Source organism: Microtus oregoni, unplaced genomic scaffold (assembly GCF_018167655.1).
Source record: "Microtus oregoni isolate MIOR12 unplaced genomic scaffold, Mior012 000006F_ref0000085, whole genome shotgun sequence".
NCBI lineage: Eukaryota > Metazoa > Chordata > Mammalia > Rodentia > Cricetidae > Microtus > Microtus oregoni.
In genome coordinates, this window is record NW_024543065.1 from 55,677,531 (window position 1) to 55,701,499 (window position 23,969).

General features: G+C 50.4%; 1 protein-coding gene across 5 annotated transcripts in view; it reads left to right on the forward strand.

Annotated features, from left to right (window-relative positions):
- The first annotated feature begins 505 nt into the window (after positions 1 to 505).
- Positions 506 to 23,969, forward strand: part of Akt2 (AKT serine/threonine kinase 2) — a 55,217-nt gene continuing 31,753 nt past the window's right edge. For 3 of the 5 annotated variants that reach the window (XM_041653522.1, XM_041653526.1, XM_041653527.1), the window contains exons 1-2: positions 506 to 670; positions 15,831 to 15,961. In XM_041653522.1, the coding sequence (XP_041509456.1) occupies positions 15,916 to 15,961 (46 nt within the window). In that variant the 5' untranslated portion in view covers positions 506 to 670; positions 15,831 to 15,915. Of the gene's footprint in view, positions 671 to 12,832; positions 12,943 to 14,755; positions 14,893 to 15,830; positions 15,962 to 23,969 lie in introns of those variants that run through there. The other 2 variants (XM_041653525.1, XM_041653524.1) reach the window with 2 other exon arrangements.

The following is a 23,969-nucleotide window of genomic DNA, read 5'->3' on the forward strand; positions in this document are numbered from 1 at the left end:
TATTTTCGTTACTACTTCATACCTGTAACTTTGCTACTGTTATGAATCGTAGTGTAAACAGATGTGTTTTCGGTGTCTTAGGCAACCCCTGTGACCCACAGGTTGAGAACCGCTCGCAGGTCTAGAGGAACGCAAAAGAAGAGTTAAACGAGATCAAAGCGTATGTAAATAAGGCCCTTGGACTGCCGGGAAATAATCACTTTGGGCCTTCGGGGAAAAGCCAACGTTGGCAGACTACTGCGCGTGCGTAACCCTCTCCCTCCGCCTCCGGAACGAGACTCAAAAAAGAAAACACTAAAACCCCCACGACGGGCGTTGCTTAAGATGTACGCAGGCGCGCTGCTGTGAGCCCGCCTCCTCCTCGTCCCTGCGCTTGCGGTCTGATGTTTTCTGAGGCCAGGCCTTCGGTCTTCTTACGTCAGTTCCTGTTTGTGGCTGGAAAAGGCGGTATTTCCGGCCAGCGGGTGGGAGGGGGCGGTGAGCGGGGGCAGGGGGAGGGGGCGGGGGGGGCCGTGCCGCGCGAGCCGTTGGGCCTGACTCTGAGAAGGCGTCGCCGCCGCCGCTGCCGCCGTTGCTGCCGCCAGCTAATATTAGGAGCGGGAGCGAGCACAGCGTGGCGATGGGCGGGGGTAGAGCCCCGCCGGAGAGGCTGGGCGGCCGCCGGTGACAGGTGAGTGCGCCAGCGCGTGTCCCCAAGTGCCCTCCCCTCCGCGATGGTCGCGTCCTGGCCCCCCGCGGGGCCGCGCTGGGCCGTACCACCGGTGCCCGCCGGGCGGGGACCACGGACCTGGAGGCTCCCCCCCCCCTTCCGGAACTGAGTGGGGGCGGCTGCTCCGGGGCTCAGGGATCGGCCCGGAGGGACGGGGGTGTGGGCGGCGGTCCGTACCACTGCGGCGGCGGGGGGAGCTCGCTCAGTGTGCGCGGGCCGGGGCTGTCGGGGGAGACAGCTCCCGCTGTACGGTGCCGGCCGTCCAGCTTTGAGGTGGCACCCCATGTCAAGTGTAGAGGGTTGTGCCGCTGGGGTGGTTTGGGAGCCGTTCCTGTAGTGCACTTAGAGGGATGGGAGCTTCTGGAGAGGAGCTTAACAGAGGTGGCCGCGATGGGGCCGTCAGGGTAGTACCACGTAGGCAGGCGAGGGCCGCCTTTAGTATCAAGAGGAGAGCAGGGTCGGAATGATTATATCATTGGGTGCTGGGAGGCCTGGATGAGTGTTAGGAGGCGTAGTTTTGGGGGTGTGATGCCGAGTGGGCGATGAGTGCATTCTGCTTCCTGTAATGTGCAGGGGGTGGGCGTTTACACACAGCTCAGGCTTTATTGGACTTCTTAATGACTTGAGGAGAACGGGATCGTAACTTGGGTGCCCTTTATCACGGGGTTGTCCGCTTTCCACGCCAGAACCCCTCCCAGATTATTTCTCTTTAAGGTGTGTGGGACATCCTTGGCAAATTCTTTCCTTCCGGGGGTGGAGATGTGTCTTAGAAGTCACTGAAGTTTTCTGATCTCTAGTCTGGCTCCCTATTAGGAAAGGGAGGGGCTGTCGGGCTTGGATTTAAGGAGCTGTATCTCTGGACCTGCTTGTCACCTTTTGGGAGGAAGGTGTGTTTTGGGGGACAGCTCTTCTACATAGCAAGGGGGACTACTTGATTCTCAGAATTTGGGAACCCTAGTTCTCTCATTTGGAGACCTTTTGGGTTCTGGTGACAGACCTCTGCTGAAAGAATACAGGGTTCAGAGAAGCAGTTTAGAGTTCAGGTACTGCCTGCTGTTGTGGGCATGGATGTTAAGGGGCCTATATCAGCCCAGACCACAAAAGTTTCTCCATCACTGGCCACGTGGCTGCTCGTGCCTCCCTGTTACCAGCTCAACCTCAGGTCCTGTTTACGCTCCTACTAGTTGAGTGATAACAGTTGGTCTGGTGAGCTTTGTTTTCCCAGCTGTTCCTTTCTGCAGGGGCCCGAGGGGACTTTGAGGGGAGAGCACTTCACCCAACTTGGTCTCTCCTAGGGAGGAAGGCCACTTTATGTTGCTTGGTGTTGTTAGGTTCACCACAGATCTAGGTTTTCATTGTGTTCCCTATACAGGGAACCCCAGAAGTGTGTGGTCAGTGTCCCTGTTCCTCAGGTCAGCCTGTGACCTTGGCTTGCCCTGTAACCTTTGCCTTAGGTCTAGATTTCTTGGAGGACGGGCTGCAGTCCCTGATTGACCTAGCTGGCCAGGCTGCTGGTATGATCCAGGGAGCAGACAGAAGCCATTGCTCTCTAGCATCGGTGTCTATGCTGACTGGCTCCCATGTGTCCTGGTTTCCAGAGAGGCAGCGGCTACTCTCTAGGGTTTTTCTCTACTAGGGATGTGCTTATCTGGTCCCTCTCCTGGTAGCATTAGAAGCTTTGCCTGGTAGAGTTAACAGGAGCAATAAAAGTAATGAGCATGAAATTGATGGCTGACCTTCACTCAGGGCGTTCAGTGAGCCACACTGTGCGGGATGCCTGGTATCCTAGAGTAGCAGACCCTGTTGTCATAGGGGCCCACCGTTTCTAGATAGTAGGTAGCATGTGTTCTTGAGTATTCCCATCATGCTAGCTATGTGATAGGCCTTTTGCACACGGCTTCATTAAGTCTCAAAACATACCTACAGTTGTGTCTATAGAGACCTAAGACTGAGTTAGGAATGTTATGTCTTTGTTGCAGGGAAGGCAACTGAGGCACTGAGCTATGGTGGCCTTTGTTTGTGACTACCCACTGTGCCCAGCCTTGGTCTTGTGGTCTAGTGTTTTGTTTTTTTTTTCCTCCAAAGTCAGAAATTGAGGCCTGAAGGAGGAGGTGCTTGCTTCCAGGTCTTCTCAGAGCCCTTGGAGGCCAGGCTGGGATTCAGATAGACACGGATTACTTGGGCTCTCGTACTATATCCTATTTGCTCAAGAGGTCCCACGCTGGAGTGGGTCTCTGCCCTCTTGGCTCTTCTCCTGGGAAGCTGCTTTCTCCCCTAGCTGGGGTGCTCTGAATGGTCAGCATTTCTGGACTTGCTGGAGGAACCTGGGGACAGCACTGAGTTAGGCTTCTTTTAACCCTGGGTACATGTGTGCTGGGACAGTAGGAGCTGGCAGGAGAGCCATGAGGGGAGGTGGTGACGGCTGCTGTGGACCCTCCTGCTACATTAGACGCAGGAGGAGGATCTCTTCTGGCTGTGTGATGGGGCTACCGTGTTCACCTCATGCAGTGGGCTCCAAAAAGCACCCGCCTCCAGTTCCTGTAAGGAGGCAGGGTTAATTGATAGAAAACTTCTCCTGTAGTGCCAACCATGGTAGTCTCTGTGCACACTCAGAACCTGTCAGGGGACTGAGGCTCCTGCCTCATTCATCCCCTACTTCTGATTCCATCAGGTGTCTAGAGATTCAGCTCTGTCCAGTCTCCACCCAGACATTCAGTGTCCCGGTTCCCAACTTCTGTAAAGGATTGTGTTAGGCTGGCAAGATGGCTCAATGGGTAAGGGCGCTTTCTGTGCAGGCCTTGCAATCTGAGTTTAATCCTCAGAGCCTGCATAAAGGTGCAAGGTGAGAACCAGCTCCACAGAGTTGCTCTCTGTCCTTCACAAGCACGTCACAGCATGCCCCCCCCCCCAATTGTGCACACATACATACACAGTAATAAATCCAGTTTTCAAAAAGGCTGTGGTGTACTTCTGAGCACAGGTGCTGGTTGTGTGGCTTTGAGTGGGTGCTTCAGCCTTCTCGACGCCTCTCCTTACATGAGCCAGGGAGGATACTGCTAGCTTTTCTGTGTAGACAGAGTGATGGCCAGGTGGCCTAACAAATTATACTTGATGTTACTGCTGCTAGGACTCAGGGCCCTAGCAAGTTTGTAGAAGCTTGTCAGAGGGTATCAGGAAGGTAGGGCAGACGTTAGCCTCGCTCCCAGATGCTGCGATGCACTGGCATATAGTCAAGTAAGCTAAGAAGTACGGATCCTTTCCAGAGTTCCAGGTTGGGTGCTTACCTTTGTGTGCTTTTACTGATTCCCTACCACAGCCCTGATATGGTGAGAAGGGTGGGAGCGGGCAGGGTTTTGCATAGGTGGAGATACTGGGGTACTGCAGAGTCCCTATTCTGTCGGATGTGGTGCTGCACAGGAGGCAGAAGCTGATGGGTTTCTAAGTTCTAGGACAGCCTGATCTACATAGTAGGTTCTAGGCTAGCCGGGGCTACATTGAAAGTTTCCATCTACAAAACAGAAGACCTTTGTGAAGGAGACTGACAGGGTAAGCGGGAGTGGAGTAGCTGCTAGGTGGTCAATTTGGATGAGGTGATGGGAGCCATCTGGAACTTCTTTAGATGTAGTAGCAGGGATGGGCTCTGATCTAGCTAAGGTGGGACAAGCATGTGGGTGAGAGGCCAACAGTCTGGGACAGCAGGGAGACCACGGGGTGGAGGTGTGGTGGGAGGATGAGCTTGGTGAGGTTAGGGACGCACCACAGGGAAAGAGGCCTAGAGGCCTGCATGAGTGGGTGAGCGCTGCTTCCTCAGCCTGGGAAGGAATTTGGAGTCTGTGAGGATTTACTTAGTTGGTGGTGACTTTGGCCTTGGAGGTTTTCAAGCTTCTGCCTGGGGCTGGGTACTGTTTCACAGGCCTCCCACTTCCCCCTTGAGAGAATAGCTGCCTCACAACTGCTTCGGTGGGGACCCGCTGGTTGCCTCCCTTTCCTGTGGTTTCACACGATGTTCCCCAGGGTCATGGCTGTTACATTTAGGGATTGAGGTGGGGACTCAATGGGCTGACTTTTCTAAGCATCTCTAACTAGCCTAGCCAGCTTCTGTTGCTAATTAACAGTATGAATGACTGTCACACCAACAGAAAGGGTCCTTGTCATAGTCTGCCCAATGCTTCTCCACTTGCCCCCAAAGTTGGAAGGAACAGGTTTTGGGCCTCACCTTCTATAGTAAAAACAGGGACGGCTGACAGTATCACAGCATAGCAGGTTAGGGTTGGTGTTATGAGCGCAAGATAAATGGAGGCCAGGGAAAGTGTGATACTATTTGGTCTAAATTAGGTGGTCAAGGGGGCCTTCCTTAATAAGATTGACTTGTGGCCTCAGCCTAGAGTATCATGATGGAGTCACGACAGGCCCTGGGTGAAAACCTTAAGGATGGAAGGAATTGGCTCTGGCTGTCTCTTAATGGTCCTGAAAGTCCTTGTACTTGTGTTAGGTCCTCAAGTGGAAGAGAATCAGGTGCTGTGTTTGTATGGTTTGGCTCCAGGATCCCCTCAGCATAAAGGTGCTTAGTGGCCCTATGAGGGTGTCTTCTAGTCTGGCTCATGAGCCTCATTCCTAAGGCTTGGTGCTGTAGCAGCAGCAGCCCTGCTGTGCTTTCCAAGGCTTGATCTGGAGAGAACGGAGTGGAACCTCTTGGGGAATCTATGCAGACCCCAGCGATTAGGGATGGGAAGAAGCGTCTTCTGTGGTCAATCTCAGTCAGGCCTCTGGAGAACCTAAGACCACCCTTCTGTGGGCCTCTTTAGCTTCCTGGAACTCTGTGCAGAAGGCCCTCCGCCACCAGGCCTCCGGGCTGCATGGTAGGGTGGTTCCGTGGCAGACGCTCTGGACAGCCAGCCAAGCAATGAGAGGCCCAGCTGGGGGAGACAGCCAAGGAGCAGGACCAAGAGGGAGGGAGGACTGCAGGGTGGGATCTCAGCCTGCTCCTTTGGGGCAGGACCACTGCCAGCTCAGCACCCACAGCAGGGCCTGGGCTCTGGGTGGGCGGTGCAAGGAAAGGCTCCGTGTCAGAGGTCCCTTCGGCAGGCTCCTGGAGCCCAGCTGCCCTGGCCGGGAAGCTCAGCTACAGATGTTTCTGAGGGTGAGGTCAGAAATCCAAGCCGTTCTCCATTTGCCACCTCAATTCCCTTCCTGGATGTGGTGGGGCTGCTGCCACTGCTGCTCTTTGCCCGGACCTATCCTTGGGCTCCTCATTTCCTGCTAGTGATTGGACGTGGGGTGGCTAATAGAGAGCCCCCCATTTAGTATTTTAAGGTTGCACCTGGGTTCGTTCTCTGAGGCGCAGTTTGTTCAACTAAATGTGGAAATGTTCCTGCACAATCCTGGGAGCTTTCAGGAAGCTGATGTATAAGAAAGCACAGCCTGCTGAGAAGGTGCTTGACTGAGCTGCTGGCTGCTATGGTTCGTGGCATCTGAGAACTTAGAAGGCCTCTGGGGTGGGTAGCCTGTGCTTTTGGACTGAAGGAGTGGGCTCAGAGTTTTGGAAGTTTTGGGAGCATAGGGCCTGATGAACTATGATGCCGATACACTGAGTTCCTGTGTGTGCCCTGTGCATTAGCACTGTGCCCATGCATAGCATCCTGGGGCATGGGAAGGGCTCTTGATTCCAGTTAGTAGATGAGACACTGAGGCACCCAACCATATGTAGCATGTTTGGCTTATTTTGGTTGTGTGTGGTGTAGTCACTTGAGTTTTTTGGGTGAGTGTGCCCATGTCGGGTCTTCTGTAATTTGCTGCTTTATTGCCTTCAGACAAGATCTCTCGCAGAACCCGGAGCCTGTTTCATGTAGGCTGGTCAGTGAGCTCTGGGAAGTCTCTTGTCTCTACCTCCTCCCACCCCCGTGCTGGTGTTAAAGTTTTATGTATGTGAGTGTTTTGCCTGTATATATGTCTGTGTACTATATAGTGCCTAGTGCTTTTGGAGGCCAGAAAAAGGGTGAGATCACTTGGAACTGGAGTGACAGATGGTTGTAGCCTGCTGTGAGTGAGTGTGTGTGCACAGCATGCATATGTGTGTTTGTGACAGCTGAGGTCTGCAGGATGTCAGAGATGATGAGCACTGGCCTGGGCGTGGGAGGGAGCAATGTGAGAAGGGTCATGGCTCTGTCTCTTGGGAGCAAAGACAGACAGTTGCAGGCTTACGGGTCTGATGGCAGCAGTCTGGTTCCTTCAATTGTATGTATCTTAGCTATTGGGTACTCTAAATACTTCCCATCTTTACTACTTTTTTTTTTAAAAAAATATTTATTTATTTATTATGCATATAATATTCTGTCTGCATGTATGCCTGCAGGCCAGAAGAGGGCACCAGACCTCATGACAGATGGTTGTGAGCCACTATGTGGTTGCCAGGAATTGAACTCAGGCCCTTTGGAAGAGCAGGCAATGCTCTTAACCACTGAGCCATCTCTCCAGCCCCTCTTTACTTCTTTTCTATCAGCTGTGGTTCCTATGGGCCCGTGGAAAGGAAGGCTGTGGTAGAGCCTGTTTGACTGAGTACCTGTGCTGCTACACTCGAGGCAGAATGGACCATGCGCAGCCCTTCACCATGCCTGTTTCAGGCCCACAGGTCTCCATCTCTTTCCCAGGGAGAACCAAAGCCTTCAGAGATGCCAAGCCTGGCTCAGTGGTTTTGTTTTTGTTTTTTCTCAGCGCAGAGCCTCAGGTCCTGCAAGGAATGCTTTTCTCCCAGCTTTCCATGTGGCTTGCCTGGTTCACATTTTTGCTCAGATGCTACCATTTCCATGGGTCTTCCTGTGTCCTCTCTTTGGTCTTCTTTATACTGCCTTTCTCCTTGATACTGGACACTTGGAATATGCTGTATAATTTTTCTTACTTATTTTGCTCTCTCCTCCCATAGCAGGGGTTCTGGTCACAGATGCATCCTGGGTGCCAGTGTTGGCACAGCGGACACCTTATTTAGGGATCTGGTGAATGTTGAGTATTTGGTTTTACCTTTCCTTAGGGGTCTAGAACACAAAATCTGTGGTTCCAGTTGCTATCCCTCCTGGGATAAAGTTCTAGTGTTGGCTCTGTGATGAGTAGGGCTTAGAGTTGGAAACAGTGGGGACCTGGGCAGGCTCTGTCTGCCGCGCACACCGCCTATCTGCGCTCTATGTACTACCATACAGTTCGTGAGCTTCCGAGATTTGGGCAAGGGGCTGGAGGTTGAAACGCAAAGACTCACAGAGACATGGACCTCTAGTCACTGGTAAGAAGCCCCTCTATTCAATAGCACCATGGAGTCTTTTATACCCCACAGTCAAGTGGGCCAACAGGTGAAAACCTTATCCTCTGATCCTTAAGGCCAAGGCAACATGTGCTCGTGAAGCAGAGCTGGTAAACAACTTTGACACAGCCTTTAGTAACTCAAATCAGAGGAAAGTAAAGATCTCTAGCAGGGAAGAGCAGCTGGAGGCCAGGACTCCAAATGGTCCCAACATCTGTCCCTGCCTCATGCAGCTCCTGGGCCAGCAGAGGAGGCGATATTGCCAGAGGCTACTAGAGTTGCATTTTGTGAGGGAGAGGCAGGCTGAGCTATGCCTGTCAGTGCCCTCGTCCTGGTAGGAGGCGTTCAGGGCAAGTTTCCATGAAGAATGGAGGATTGGGCTGAGAGAGTATGGAGAACAGCATCCTGGCTAGAGGAAGGAGCATGTGCAAAGGCCTGGGTGAGAGCAGATGCTTCAAGAGACCCAGAGAAGTTGGTCTGTGAGGCTGCAGTTCAGAGGGTGGGCTGAGGCAGGTGGTCTTCACAGTCTCTGTAGGGGCCTGGTGTGTTCCATGTGTGCCTGAAAGGGGCCCCGTGTACTGTCGGCTGTGCTTGGAGAAGCCCACTGAGTGCAGCTGGTGTTCTTGGTTTGTTTGGGGATCATGGCTAGGCAGACCAGAATACTTGACATGATTTCTGGGGGTGCAGTGAGGGGAAGGTGTGTGTGTGTTGGGGGAGGTGGTGGAAAAGATGAGGAAATCTGTTCTGGGCTTATTCTTGTCCCAGTCTCTGGCAGCTGCCCACACCTTCATCCTGCCTTCAATCCTACCTACTTCAGGAGACAGATGGGGTGGGTGAGGGATGTGTGGCAAAGAAGAAAGTTAAGTCTTTTAAATGCCACCATCTCACCAAGGAGGTGGAGTAGGTAAAAATTTCTACGGTCAGAAATACCCAGTGTCTCCGCCCACCAGCGGGAATAATAGTAACAGCTGACCCCTGCAGCTGCCGCTTTGGGAAGTGTTGAGTTTGCATCCTGAGGCCTACTGAGTCCCACACCTGGAAGTGTGGGCGCAGTTCTTCTGACTCCTTTTTCTGTGCGTGTGACACTTAAGCACCTGCCTCTGAGGCTCTGAAGCTCAGGACAGGAGCTCTGTACTGAGCCTACATCTACTTTTCTAAAATGCCTTCATTAAATTAAGATGTCCAGGCTAGTCTTAAAAATACACAAAAACACTGTATAGCAGTCTTTCTCTCCCTCTTCCTTTCTTTCTTGTGCCGTATGCTGGGCAAGCATGCTACCACTGAGCCATTGCCCTTAACCCTCCTGGTAGCTGTTATTTTGAGACTGGGTCTCACTAAGTCCAGGACAGGCCTTGAACTCCCTGTAGGACAGGAGAACCTGCGCTTGTGATCCTCTGGCTTCAGCGTCATGTGTATCTGGGATTATAAGCCTGTGTCACCAAACCTGGCTTTGGCACAGTATTTCTGGGTGGTTGTTGTTGTTTTTGTTGTCGTTATTGTGGTATGTGTGTGTGCGTGCATGCTTGTCCCATGCTGTGCACGTGGATTTCAAAAGACACCTTGTGGGAGTTGGGTTTCTCTACCATGTGGGTCCTGGGAACAGAACCCAGGTTGTCTAGCTTGGTATAAGTGCCTTCACCTACTAAACTGTCTTAACCAAGAAATTAGTACCCTTGTGGTACCCACCCACAAGAGGGTGAATAGACAAACTAGGGAAAATGTCCAAATACAAAGGGCCACAGTGCTAAAACACAGGAGACAAAGTACAGGAGACCCAGAAAAAGAAACCAAACACGAAGTAACTGGCGAGGCAGGCTGACTCCGCTTGCTGGTTAGGGACCCCTCTCTCCTGTGCAACTGCAGTGAGGTCAGGGAAGGACTGTGAAGGCGGGAGTGGCTGCACTGAGGAGGACCAGAGTGAGAGGACGCATGTGAGCCTGTAGTGCGCCCTTGTGAGCCCACGGTCCTGCTTTACCTTTGTGCTCTTACTGCATTTGGGAAAGTGACTTTCTCTGCACTCTATCACAGAAAATTGCCATATAGAAGAACTCCTGTTTGGGAGTTGAGATGGAGTGGAAGAGCCCAGCCTGGCTCTCTGAGCTGCTAAAGCAGGAGTTTTCTATGTCCCCAGAAAGTGCTTGCTTCAGCTTCCCCTCTAGGAAAATGGTAAGGGGGACCCCAAACCTAGGACCCAGGTTTCATTCCCAGCTCTGCTGTAGCTTGGCCGTAGCAGTGAGGTTGCATGTATGGTCAGCTCTGGGCAGCAGGGAGGTGATTAGAGATGGTTCCCAAGGGGATCTGGCTACAACCGGTGAGATTTATTCTGTTTTAGAGTCAAGCACGGTCACAGACACACACCTGTAATCCCAGCATCTGGAAGGCTAAGGCAGAACTACCCCAAGGTTTGGGCCAGTCTGACTACTACACAGTGAGTTGGAGTTCAGCCTGGGCTATGGTATAAGACCCACTTTCAAACACACAACAAAATGTTGCAGAGTACATAGGTACCATAGACTAATCTTATATATCAGACACTCAGCAGCATTCTTTTAAGTTGTCTTTGAGAGCTAGACATGTGGTTCAGTTAGTATAATAGTGGGGCCTGAACCCAATCCCCAGACCTGTGAAAAACCCAGAGTTGGACACTAGAGACAGGCAGATCCTTGGGGCTCACTGTGCTCAGTGAACTCTAGACCAATGAGAAACTGTCTCAAGAGAAAGGTAGACAGTGCCTGAAGATTGTACTCAAGATTGTCCTCTGACATTTACATACAATATGCATAATATGCCTGCCCACAACCACACACATGAATGTGCACATACCAAATTGTCTTTAAGACATTGTATTTCCATCTGTCTAGCTCAAGTACTATCCTCAATGGTATTCACACAGATGTCCCCTTAGAAGCCAAATACTCAGCTCTGGGTTCAGATATGAGAGGTAATTAATACATGACACCAAGGACCCGAACTGGCAGTTCATGCACAGAGGAGCAGAATAGGGTCCACCTTGTCCTCGCTGGGGAGCCTGAGGCTTAGCAGGGTGTGAGACCTACATAGATCCCAGCACTCTGTCTACCTATCTCCACCACTCTGAGATGCGTAATCATTGAAGCCAGAGCCCTTCCACCCACAGCCTAGCCCTCCTGTGAGGCCTGCACCGTCTCCCTTAGGCCCTCCATTCCGGTGGTGCTTGGCTTCTTGACAGCAGCTGTTCCTTAAGGGAAAGGAAGCCACAGGGCACACGCTAGGCTCTGTTCATGCCCCTTTGAGAAGTTCTAGATCCTTACCTCAGCGTGGGAAAGTAGAGACTCTCGCCTGTCCTAGTTGTCGTTGGCTCCCCACAGCTTTGCTATGGCGGTTGCTTGATTAAAATCTGGATTTGCTGTAATTCCACAGACCTGTAATCCCAGAACACAAAAGGCAGAGCCAAGTGGATTGCAAATTCAAATTCTTTTGGGCTATAGAATAAGTTTTAGGCCAGTGTGGGTAATTTGAGATTATGCCTTTAAGAGTCAGAAAGAGGTTTCGGAGGTATGGCCCCATTGGTCGAGTGTTTGCCTAGAATGTACAAGACCCTGGGTTGAATCCCCATTTCTGGAAGGAAAAAAAATCCATGAGGTGAACATAGAGAGCAAAGCCTAGAAACAGCTCAATTCCCTTTGCAGCTGGCTATGGCTTCTTACTCCCTCTGGGGCCGGTTTCTCTGCTAGACTCACAGATGGGCTCTGAGAAGCAGAACCACAAGGATCTGCACTAACCAGTGCTATTTATTAGTTGGAAGCAGAGTCCTGCTGAGGCAGTGGCAGTGAAAGCCCCGTTCCATTTTGTCCCAAAGCCTATCACCTACCACTGATCCAGGCCTTGCCTCTTAGAGGAACTGCTCAGAAAGCAAATCCAAAGACAATACCTGTCGTTGACAGGCAGTATTTGCTTGTGAGAATTCAGGACCAGGGGAACCTATTTCTCAGTAACTGCAGTCTGCTGTCAGCTGTTACAAGATCTTTTTTTTTTTTTTTTTTTGGTTTTTCGAGATAGGGTTTCTCTGGTTTTGGAACTAGCTCTTGTAGACCAGGCTGGTCTACAAGATCACAGAGATCCGCCTGCCTCTGCCTCCCAAGTGCTGGGATTAAAGGCATGCGCCACCACTGCCCGGCTACAAGATCATTTTGATAAAAGTTGATGATATAGAAAATATCCATGTGCTCAAAGGAACATCTGCAAAATACTGCAGTAGGGGTGCTTTCTGGGAAACCACTAGGTTAGCCATATATTATTAAGTTTAATTGTTACTGATCGTTTTGGTATGGCCTCACCATTTTGTACTCCTACAGTAGGCTACACTTGGCATTGTGAGTTTTTGAGGTGGTATTACTCTTATCGTTGTATCTCCTCATAACTATTGAGATCTGTGTCTTTTGCTTAGGCATCCTTTCCTGTGAGGGATCCTTGTTCTTGTCATCTGGACTCCCAGGTGGCTCGTGGTTAGTCACCCGCTGCAGCCCCAGCCCTCAGCACACGCAAATGTGGGCATTCTGGGAGGCAGCAGCTATGGGTGATGGAGCCATACAAGGACTCCCTGCTGGTGTGTGATGCAGAAGGGTAGTCAGGGCAGGTCTCCACGAGTTCCACAGGCATGTTCCTGGCCCTTCTGAGAGTGTCCTCAGCCGGCAGCTCCTCAGCGAGCAGGCCATCCCCTTGGCTGTGCTGCCTGGAATTTCATCACCGCCAGGACTGCGTCACAGACACCTCAGCTGAGGCGCCACCCTTAGTGGGAGGCCGGCTGGAGCCAGGGAGGACGCAGGGGATCTTCCAATTCCTCCCCCTGCTCTTGCCTGCCTGAGCTGCTGCTGACTTCTTAGTCGCTGAAATGAAACTGTAAAAAGTGGCTCTGGCGTGTGGAGCTGTGGCCAGGGCCCCTGCCACTCAACTGGGAGACCCCAAGGTAAATGGCTTCTCTTCGTTGAGCCTCTGTCCTCACTTGGGCATGTTACAGCCCCTCTGATAGGGTATTGGGAGCTCCAGTGCCCTGCCTAAGGCTACCAGGTTGGCCGTGGCTCTCAGACTCTGAAATCCTGACCATTCTTGACCACACCTGACTGCCTTCCTGCAGCTCTGAGCAACAGCAGCTGTGGGAGGCCTGTCTGTCAGCCAGCCCTCTGCTCACACTGGGTGCTTTGGTTCTGTTTTACTGGGTCTCACATTGCTTTGGGCTTAGTTCTCTATCCCAGCCCACTAGGGCTGACCCGTAGCTGGGGACAGTTTGGTTTTCTGGTTTTGGGCCCTCAACCCTAGGCCCTGAGCTGCTCTCTGATGTTCCCTGCACTGCTCCTGCCGTAAAGCTTTCCCATCTTTTCTGACCCTGCCTGAGGGTCTTTCCATGTGCTGTTCTCTGCATTGCCTTGAATACTTGAGGCTTTGCTCATGTGCACCCTATACTACAACTAGCCAGCCCCATTCCCTACCATTTCCTCCTGATTTTTCTCCTCAGCACCCCTCTCCCTGTGACATTGTTTTGCGGGGTATGTGTGTGTTTTTCCTCTTCAGAATGTTGAGTTTTGTGAGGCCCATCATTGTGTCCATGTGATGGTCTCCAGGGTCTGGAGCCTAGGACACACTCCCAGAAGATTGGTGTTTCTGCAGCTCGGCCTGTTGGTGAGAATCAGCTCATTCATTGCATGGCAATGTCAGTGCTGGGCTGGCCCACTTTAGTAGTATTGACTGGTGTGGGGGAGTTGCCCCAAGGGTATATAACTGCACTCAATGCAACTTTGCAGATTGAGATCCGAGGGTGTACTGTTTCACTGAGGTCCCAAGGAGGGAGACTATCCAGAAGGTGTAAGCAGGAAGGCTAGAATACCTGAGCAGTCCCTGTCGTGATGGTGTGCCCTTGCTTTCTTGGTTCAGGAACCACTCACGTGGCTCCTTTGGTGTAGGGGGGACTTTGTTCTGTTTTCTAAACACACTGGGGAGCTGTGAAGGGTTTGGACGTGGAGGAAGGACAAGGTAAGGTGTAAATGGAGGGATGAGAGTGAGGCAGGGGAACATGGGAGAGGGCTGAGTAGGGAGGAGCCAAGGCTGCAGGGCCCCAGGCTGAGCAGACAGCTGCTGACGTGGGACTGTAAGGCAAGTCAGCCTCGAGAGCCACAGTGAGGACTTGGGCATTTTTGCCAAGGACATGGGGAGTCATGGAGGATTCTGAGCTAAGGAAAGACAGAGTCTTGGCTGTCCTGGAACTCACTCTGTAGACCAGGCTGGCCTCCAGCTCCCAGAGATCCGCCTGCAGCTGCCTCCCGAGTGCTGGGACTAAAGGATTGCCACCATGCTTGGCTTAAGACCGACTCACTTTTGAGGGTCCCTTTGGCTTCCGAGTTGGGGCAGGGAAGTAAGACTCCAGGAGGATGTGGACTAGGATTCTGCCAGCCAGCATTAAGGGGAAGTGGGGAGGTTGACATTGATGGGCTGTTTATGGCTGAGAGCCCTGTACTCCTGTGTGTTTGGGTCAGCTTGTGGAGGACACCCCTGTTGCTGTTTCGGCCCCACACTCCTTCATTGTCTTTGTATCTTGGAGTCCAGCTTGTGATCTCACACCCGCCTGTCCTCCCCGTCTTTGGCCACCTTGCCTTCCCTTCGGTCCCTCCCACTTACCTCCCTCCTTCTACCCAGGGCCTGGGCAGCCAGCCACTGTCACATGCCAGGCAGTTCTGTGTCCAGCCCACCAGCTCCCAAGGGGCACGAGAGAAAGCTGATGCCCATGGTGTCCCTAGAGCCAGCTGCCACTTCTCCAGGGGCCTCTGTAGCTCCTGACCTGCTGTCCGCAAATAACCCTGGGTTGGGAGAGGCAGACATAAGGCACTTTGGGCTCCATGGCCCCAGTCCAGGCCCAGGCTTCCAGGTAAGAGCCCAGCTGGTGGCTGCCCACGTTTGTCCTCCTCCCTCTGCTCAGGGAACCTGAGACTCGGCAGCAGCTTCGGCGTCCGTTAGTCTGTTGGCTGGTAGCCCCTGAAGACAGATGCAGAGGTCTTGGAAAAGGAACCAGGCCTTTGGTCAAACCCCAGGACTGGCCTCTAGGCTTCAGACAGGTGTGTGTGCAGTAGGTTCCCTCAGGTGCCAGAGCTTCTGCGACTTCATTTATTTTCCTCATTCTTGTGGTGGGAACATGAAGGAAAAGAAAGCTGGGGATGGTACAGAACCTCCCTGTACTTGGGGGAAGCTGTTCTTAGTTTGCTTAAGGTGGCAGGTTGATTTCTAAAGAAATGAGTGCGTGCATGAGTCTGTCTGTCTTGGGGGCAGGCAGATAGATGCTGGTGGCTTTGAGCACACCCAAGGTGCCCTGGGCTGTCTGATTCATTCTCGGTTACCTCAACACTGGGGCGTTGGGGTGAGGCAGGGGGTGGGGCTGCAGCTACCTCGCTCTCTTCCTGTCCAGCCTTAGGTGTGAAGGGAAGAGTTTGGTTTTTGTGTTTTGGTTTTTTTTTGTTTGGGTTTTTTTTTTTTTGAGACAGTTTCTCTGTTTAACTCTGGAACCATCCTGGAACTCACTCTGTTGACCAGGCTGGCCTTGAACTCAGAGATCTACCTGCCTCGGCCACCCAGGTGCTGGGATTAAAGGCGTGCGCCGCCACCACCCGGCCTAGGGAAGAACTCTGATGCAGAGCCTGTGCACGTTCAGCTCTTTTGTGATCCCATGTTTCTCCCTCAGGATCGGGCCCCAAGGGAAGAGCTCTTCCTGGCTCCCTGGCTATACCCGCTGCCTGGCCAGCTACAGAGCCGAAGGGCCTCAGCGTCCAGGATGGGGCCCTCACCCTCACAATCCTCTCTTGTCTCTCGTAGACTGTACTGTACCCGAGGTGCCTCCTGCATGTCCTGCTGCCCTGAGCTGTCCCAAGGTAGGTGACAGCGTGTTAATGCTGCCACCATGAATGAGGTTTCGGTCATCAAAGAAGGCTGGCTCCACAAACGTGGTAAGGATTCACTTTTGTTCACCAGATTGTGTGTCTCCCTCTTGCATCCTGCTCTCCTCTAGCATCTCCAGCTCAAGGAACCATTACTCTGTGGCTCTAGCTGGACATCCTGAATGAGTCCAGAGAAGGTTTTAGGCTCGGTATCTTTGTCAGCAATCTTATTCATACCTTCATCTTACAGGTGAAGAAACTGAGGCTTAGAAGGAGTAGTCACATAAAACTCAGATAACACAGCTAAGCCATATCGAGTCAGTGTTTATCAAATAGTCATTGATTGTAAGGTTCTGGGAGTGGAAATACAGTAAATAGACGCAGTGTCAGGTGGTAAGAAGGGCCATGTGAATGAGAGGTCAAGGGCTGGGAAGAGACAGTCTGCAGGGAGGTACTCTGAGGAGGTGACAGTGAACAGAGCCTGGAGGAGGAGGTGCCTGGTACCAGAGCCACAAAAATTGCCTGGAAAATGTGTCCCATGAGAGGAGCAGAATGGACAAAGTCTCAGAGACCTGCATTTGCCTGGTGTTTCTAGAACACTAGCTGGAGCAGGTGAGATGGAAGCTGGGCAGCCCCACCAGCCACAGTCCTCTGTGAGGACAGGAAGCTGAGGCCCTGGTGAGGTCATGAATAGAGAGGAGACTAGACCTTGAGAGCCCAGGGTCCCCTGTGCCTTCACCAGATGCCTTGTGACACTAGGAGTTAGATAAGGAAGCAACATGTGCTGAGAGTTGGCTTTGTCACCGCTGGCCTTCAGGGACCTTCTCCTGGGCAGGAAGGGTGCCAGGCCGGAAGAAGCTGGTTCACAGACACTTCCATTCACTCAGTGCTTAACTCATGGAGTGGCTCCTGTGTGCCAGGAGCTGTTCTAGATCTTAGAGACAGTCGGGGATCCCATCCTCGTGACATGTGACATCCTGGGGCAGGTGAGGTGCCTAGGCCAACCTTTGTATCCACTGGCGGCCTTTGTTGTGAATAAATCACGCAACGAGAGGAAGGTGGTTCTGAGGCTTACAGTGGAGAGCCATGCTGCATCTGGGGCTTGAGGAGGAGCAAGGGCGTCCCGTAGTTCACAGGCAGCGATATGTGGGGAACAGGACAATCAGGGCATCCTGAGGGGAGCGAGACGGGCACATTTGAATAACAGATGACTGATGAGAACCTGTCCTGCCATCTCTGGCCACAGACACCAGCAGTCACATGGAATGGGCTGCTCCTTAGGGCCAGCAGAACAGCAGAGGAAACCCCATTTCCTGCTCCCCTACAGCAGGTGGCACTCAGGGCACTCCAGCCCCATAGAATGAGCCTTGACTTTGAGACTGTCAAAAGGAGCCATTCTAACATTGACACCTGACAGGTTCTGATCCTGGCCCTGCCACTTCCTTTTGATGTGACAGTGGGTGAGCTGCACTGCCCGTCTTGGGTCTGTTTTTGATTTTTTTGGTATCCTAAGCAGTTTTTAGCTTTGTAGTAATCCTGCATCAGCCTCCCTAGAACTGGGATGACAGGTATGCACTTGGTCTGTGTCTGTGTGATGAATTAACAATTCAGCCGTTTGATGTCAACTCCCTTTAGGCAGGATTTTCATGTGCTGTGTTTACTATGCTGTCTTGATTGCCTCAAGAAATGTTTGACATCTAGTAGGTGTCCAGCAAACAGCTGCAGAATGAATGATTGGGATTGCATCTAATGGCCACTCTGCTCGGCTGTGTCAGTCTGCTGGACTCCTGTCCCTTGGCGGGAGTTTCCCTAGGCTCACTGGATTAAGGTTTTAGGAACTGGGGAGGTGGCTAGGGAACCATTGAGTGCAGGGGCGGGGGTCTCTAGCCTAGACTTAGCTGACAAAGTGAGTCTTGACTCTGGTTCCTTTTAGGGCTTCATGTCTGTGTTTGTGTGTACCACACTGAGATGGGCTGAGTTGAATTGGCTGCTGGCCTGTCCTTGTCTTTTGTCTGGCCCACCTGCCTTGAATACACAGTACATATGCACAAAGGTGTACTCCTTGGCCATCTGAGTAGTAGCTGGCAGAAAGAGGGCTCTGCTGCCTCCTGATATCTGGGCATCTGTGCTAACCCATTCCCACTCCTGCTGGTTAAAATAGACATTGTACTGATTTACTCCCAGTCAGCCTGGTCTCAGGCTCTGCCCCAGGCAAGCCTGTGTTAATGAGTTTTCATGGATACTCTCTCAGAGCAGACTAGCAGCAAAAGTGATTGCTTGAAGCCTTGACACAAGGCAGTAGAGCTAAGTGGGACAGACCCTGGCCCTCTAATGCTAAACTTGACTGGGCTCAAGGCCTGGCCTGCAGTGTATGCTGCCTCTTACTTACTCAGCAGGGTCTGGGGTGTGACTTACTGGATGGTATGACTGCCACCAGATCCTATTTGTGGCTTGGCTTTAGCCATCACCACCACCCTTAGGAAAGCATACTGTCTCCCCTACTGGTGTGGAGGCAGACAGCATAGTGGTCAGGGCGAGCTCTGGATTTCAGTGCCAACTGTCCCAGAGAGCCAGTCATCCTATGATTCTTTTTTTTTTCCTTTTTTCCCCCTCAAGACGGAGTTTCTCTAGCTTTGGAGCCTGTCTTGGAACTCGCTCTTGTAGACCAGGCTGCCCTCGAACTCACAGAGATCTGCCTGCCTCTGCCTCCCGAGTGCTAGGATTAAAGGCATGCGCCACCACCACCCGGCTCAGTCCTATGATTCTTGCCAAAAAGTGAGCCTCTCTGACTCAGTTTCCTCATTTGACTGTGAGGATTAGATTGTGATATGGTTTTTGGTTTTGTTTTGTGTTTTTTCCTTTCTCTGTAGGCTTTTTGTTGCTAAAGTATGAAACATCACAGATAGATTAGGACCTGGGTCATTAATCACCTATGCCAGCGTCCAGATAAAGAAGCAGCAAGACAGTCCAGCACCATGTCCCACCTGAGCTGGAGCTGCTACTTTTGTAGGATATTTTGTTGTTGTTGTCGTTTGTTTTTTAAAGAATGCATGTTGCAGATCCCAGCCCAGGGCCTTGTATGTGCAAGTTCTCTAAACTGCATCCCCAGTTTGAGTTTTTCTAACATTCTTCTTTTTTCAATTGAGGTGAAATTGCCATAATATGAAATAAACCTTTCTAACTTGTATAATTGAGTGACCTTTATACATTCGTGGTATTAGGTGGCCACTATTTTAAAGTTCCCAAATACGTCATCACCCACAGGAAAGCCTTGAGCCCACTGAGCAGTTGGGTCTCCACCTCTTCTTGCGCACCTGTCAGCAGCAGTGCTTCCCAGCCATATGGACTATCTGCTCCAGACACTCGACAGCGCTAGGATCACACACTGTGGCCATTGTGACCTGGCTTCTCCTTGGCATAGTGGTTATCTGTGTTAGACCTGTGTCAATGCTTCGTTCCTTTTTTTCTTAAGATAATTTTTTAATGTATATTTTTCTGGTGTATGCATGCGTGTATCTGTGGTAACCATGGAGGCCAGAAGAGGCTATCAGATCCTGTAGAGCTGCAGTTACAGGAAACTGAGCTGACCAGTGTGGGTGCTAGGAACCCTACCTAGGTCCTCTGCAAGAGTGGGAAGCACTTTTTAACCACTGAGCCATCTCTCCAGCCCCTTATTCCTTTTTATAGACAAATAAGTGTATGGATACAGGATGTTCTTTAAACCTATCCTTTAACTATACACTGAGTTATTTCTTTCTTTTGGCAAGTGTGAGTTGGTATCACTCTGAACAAAGTTTGTCTTTTTTTTTTTTTTTTGACACAGTGTTATTTAGCCCAGAATAACTTTGAATTCCTGATTCTCCTGCCTTTGTCTCTTAAGTGTAATAAATGCTGCTACACCTAGTTCTTTTGTTTGTTTGTTTTATCATAGTTTTAGTTTGCATTTTCTCAGTGCCCAACATATGGGGATTACTGATATGCTTGGGCTATTTTTTTTTTTCTCAAGACAGGTTTTCTCAGTGTAGCCCTGGCTGTCCTGGAACTCACTCAGTAGACCAGGCTGGCCTTGAACTCACAGAGCTCCGCCTACTTCTGCCTCCCTGTCTTTGGTGCAGTAGCTTTCCAGGTCCTTGACCTCTTTAAAACGCAGGCTCATTGTTCTCTTATTGAATTACAAAAGTTGTTTATATATTTTGGTTACTGAGTATTTTAAATACTCATAAATAAAATTAGGCCAGGTGGTTGGCTTGGCAGCAAGCTGTAGGATTCTTCTGTGTCTGCCCACAGGTTACAGGAATTACTGGCCTACCCTGCCATGCCTGGCTTTTTCAGTGCGTGCTGGAGATGCGTGCGTAGTCCCCATGGTTGTGTGACAAGCACTTTTCCTGGTGAGCCGTCTCCATAGCCCCACTTACTGGAATTTGCCTTAGTTTGCTTGCTTGCTTTTTGTTTGTTTGTTTTTAGGATTTATTGTTTTAGTTATGTGTGGATGGTATAAACATGTGTGTAGGTCCCCTTGCAGGCATTGGCCTCCTCGAGACCTGGAGTTATAGACAGATGTGCACCACCCGATGTGGGTGCTGGGAACTGAACTCTGGTCCTTTGGAAGAGCAGCAGTGCTCCTAACTATGGAGCCATGTGTCCAGCCCTTAGTTTACTTTCTATTGCTGTGATAAAGGCCACAAATGAGCAATTTAGGAAGGAAAGGATTTATTTCAGCTTATAGTTGTAGTCTGTCGTGAAAGGAAGTCAGGGCAGGAACTAAAGTGGAGACCGTGGAGTAATGCTGCTTTCTAGCTGCTTCCCATGGCTTGCTCAGCCTGACCCTGCTCAGTGGTGGCAGTGGGATGGACCCCCCCCCCCACATTAGCTGTTAAGAATATGACCTGTAAGCTTGAGAGAAGCATTTCCTCAGCTGAGGTTCCATCGTCCCAGGTGACCCCAGTTTGTATCACACTTACAGAAAATTAACCAGTACAGAATTTTTAATTTTTCGGTTTTGAAGAATATTTTTATTCAGCTAGGCATTGGGGCACATGTCTTTAATCTGAGCAATTGGGAGGCAGAGGCCAGCACATCTCTGAGTTTGATGCTAACCTGGTCTATAAAGTGAGTTCCTGGACAGCCAAGGCTACATAGAGAAACTCTGTCTCAGAAAATCAAAAAGAAAAAAATTTAAATTCACATTTTATGTGTATTTTGTCTGCACACATGTCTGTGTACCGTGTGTATGTAGTGCCCACAAATCCCCTGGAACTGGAATTTCACACAATTGTAAGATGCTGTATGGGTGGTGGGAATCCAACTTGGGTTCTCTGGAAGAGCAACCAGTGATCTTAATTGCTGAGACATCTCTCTAGCCCTCCTTAAAAAATATACGTATAGCTGGACGATGGTGGTGTGTGCCTTTAATCCCAGCACTCAGGAGGCAGAGGCAGGTGAATCTCTGTGAGTTTGAGACCAGCCTGGTCTACAGAGTGAGCGAGTGAGTTTCAGGACAGGCTCCAAAGCTACACAGAGAAACCTGTTTGAAAAACAAACAAGCAAAAACCCATCCCAGCCAAACAAAAAAATGTATGTATATATGTATTCATATATATTATATATATATTGATCTCACCCAGCGTGCTGTTGGCACTGCTACAAACAAGCAAGCTCTGGGCTGCCAGGAGGATGAATGCGCGTAGTGAGTATATGAGTATATGAGCCACAGCTTCCTGAACTGGCTGTGGGAAAATGATCACAGAAAGAAGGAAGCCAAAAAGAAAGGCTCCCAGGTTCAGTGATCAATTAGTGATCTTAATTGCTGAGTCACCTCTCCAGCCCTCTTAAAACAGATGGTCCTGCCTCAATAAGATGACTGAGAAAGACTTAGTTGACTTCCCAGGGGAGGTCTTAACCTGTCTGAGGAGTGGATGGGGGTGGCCAGGAGGGGGAAGTGGGAGGAGAGGAGAGGAGGGAGGGGGAACTGGGATTGGTATGTAAAAAATTGATTGATTAATTAATATATTAAAATATATTGTATAATGTATAATACATAATATATTTTAAAATAAAATATACATTAAAATTAATTAGTTAATATATATACACACGTGCGCGTGTACATACACTAGCTGAGCTAGATCCCAGCTTTTGTGGATTCTTCTGTGACTTTTCACTATGAGGATCTTGTTTTCTGCAAACAAATGTAGTTTTACTACACCCCTTTCAATGGGACACCTCTTACTTTCTTGGTCAGAAAAGGTGATTGACTGACTTCCCGCCTTAGACCCAGTGGTGGCTCAGCTACTTTGTAGAATGGAGCATCAGGCCGTCATGACCGAGTAGTGGGTTTGTGTAGCAGTGGAGAAAAGAGGCATCCTGATTTTGTTCCTGACCTCGGGGACCTGTCCAGTCTCTGCTGTATGACAGTGACGGCAGCACAGGCTTTCCCTGTGCCCTTCGTGTGCGAGGGCCTCCTCCGTTTCCTTCCCAGCATGCTGAGCGCTCCAGTGAAGACGCTGCATTCTGTCGAATGTTTACTACACTGATTTATTTCCATAGAGTCTAGAGTTATTTTCCTTTTATTGTTATGTCTAATACACTGAATTCATAGGGAGTTCATCAACTTGGGCTCCTTTCCATTAGTCATCTCCGGGGGGAGTAGGCTGGCATGGCCACTGAACCTGGGAGCCTTTCTTTTTGGCTTCCTTCTTTCTGTGATCATTTTCCCGCAGCCAGTTCAGGAAGCTGTGGCTCTTGGAGTGCATCATATACTCACTACGCGCATTCATCCTCCTGGCAGCCCAGAGCTTGCTTGTTTGTAGCAGTGCCAACAGCACGCTGGGTGACATTGTGGACTCTTCCAGTTTTGCCATGGTAACTTTTATGGGGTGTTCCTTTTTGAGCACTTCCATCCCTTTGATGTCTACACTGTCTCTCTTCTTGTACATACCCATATATGTGGCCAAGGGAGCAACTCTGCATCCTGAAAGGCCTGAAGAACAATATTAGTGGCTGTCATCTTTCCCTCTCCTTCGTGTCCCAGCTAATGGCTGGAAGATGGAGACTCTGACTGATATTTCCTTGGTCACAGTGTATAGTTTTCCTCTTTCTTCTGAAACAAGCTGTCCCTGAGTTGTGCAGGCAGGCTTTAGGTTCCCGAGGCTGTCCTGCCTCTGCCTTCTCAGAACAGCCAGTGTTACAGTCAGTTTTAGACTGTTTGGTTTGTTTTGGTTTAAGACACTGGCTCATTCTAGACCACGCTGCCCTAGAGTTCACTGTGTAGCTCAGGATAGCCCTGGAACTTTCTGAAATCTTCCTGCCTCAGCCTTCTAAGTTCTGGAATTGCAAGTGTGAGTTATCACACCTGGCTTTCAGTTTTAAACAGTTTTCACTACCCTAAAAAGAACCTTTCTCACACTGCTTCTAATATTCCCATCTCCAGACCCTCATCTTCCCAGGCCCAGGCAACCTTTAATCCACTTTTTGACTCCACAGAGTTAGCTGTTGTGGACATTTTATGTAAGTGGGCATATATATAGATTTTCCTGAACTTGGGGAAATGTGCCATACGTTAGAACCATCACACTGCAAACACACCTGACACGCCTAGCTTCCCTGAGCATCATTGTGTAGCCACAGTGGAATGACTGAGTTTTGGTTGTGTACTCTTGAATTGCAGGGCTGACTGAGAGTCCCACACATGAGAGAGAGAGAGAGAGTCAGTCCTGCTGTATACTGCCAGCTTGGGAAAAGGCTGATATTCAAAATGGGAAATACACTTTCTACAGAATGCTTGCACTTTCACAAAGTCAGAATGGCCCTCAATTTGTGGTCCTTTGTGACTGATTCTCTTCTTTGCCTTAGGCAAAAGTGATGGTGCAGCTGCTCTGTAGGATGGAGCAGCAGTCTGTCATCTCTTTTTCTTTTTTTTTTTTTGGTTTTTCGAGACAGGGTTTCTCTGTGGTTTTGGAGCCTGTCCTGGAACCAGCTCTTGTAGACCAGACTGGTCTCGAACTCACAGAGATCCGCCTGCCTCTGCCTCCCAAGTGCTGGGATTAAAGGCGTGTGCCACCACCGCCCAGCTATCATC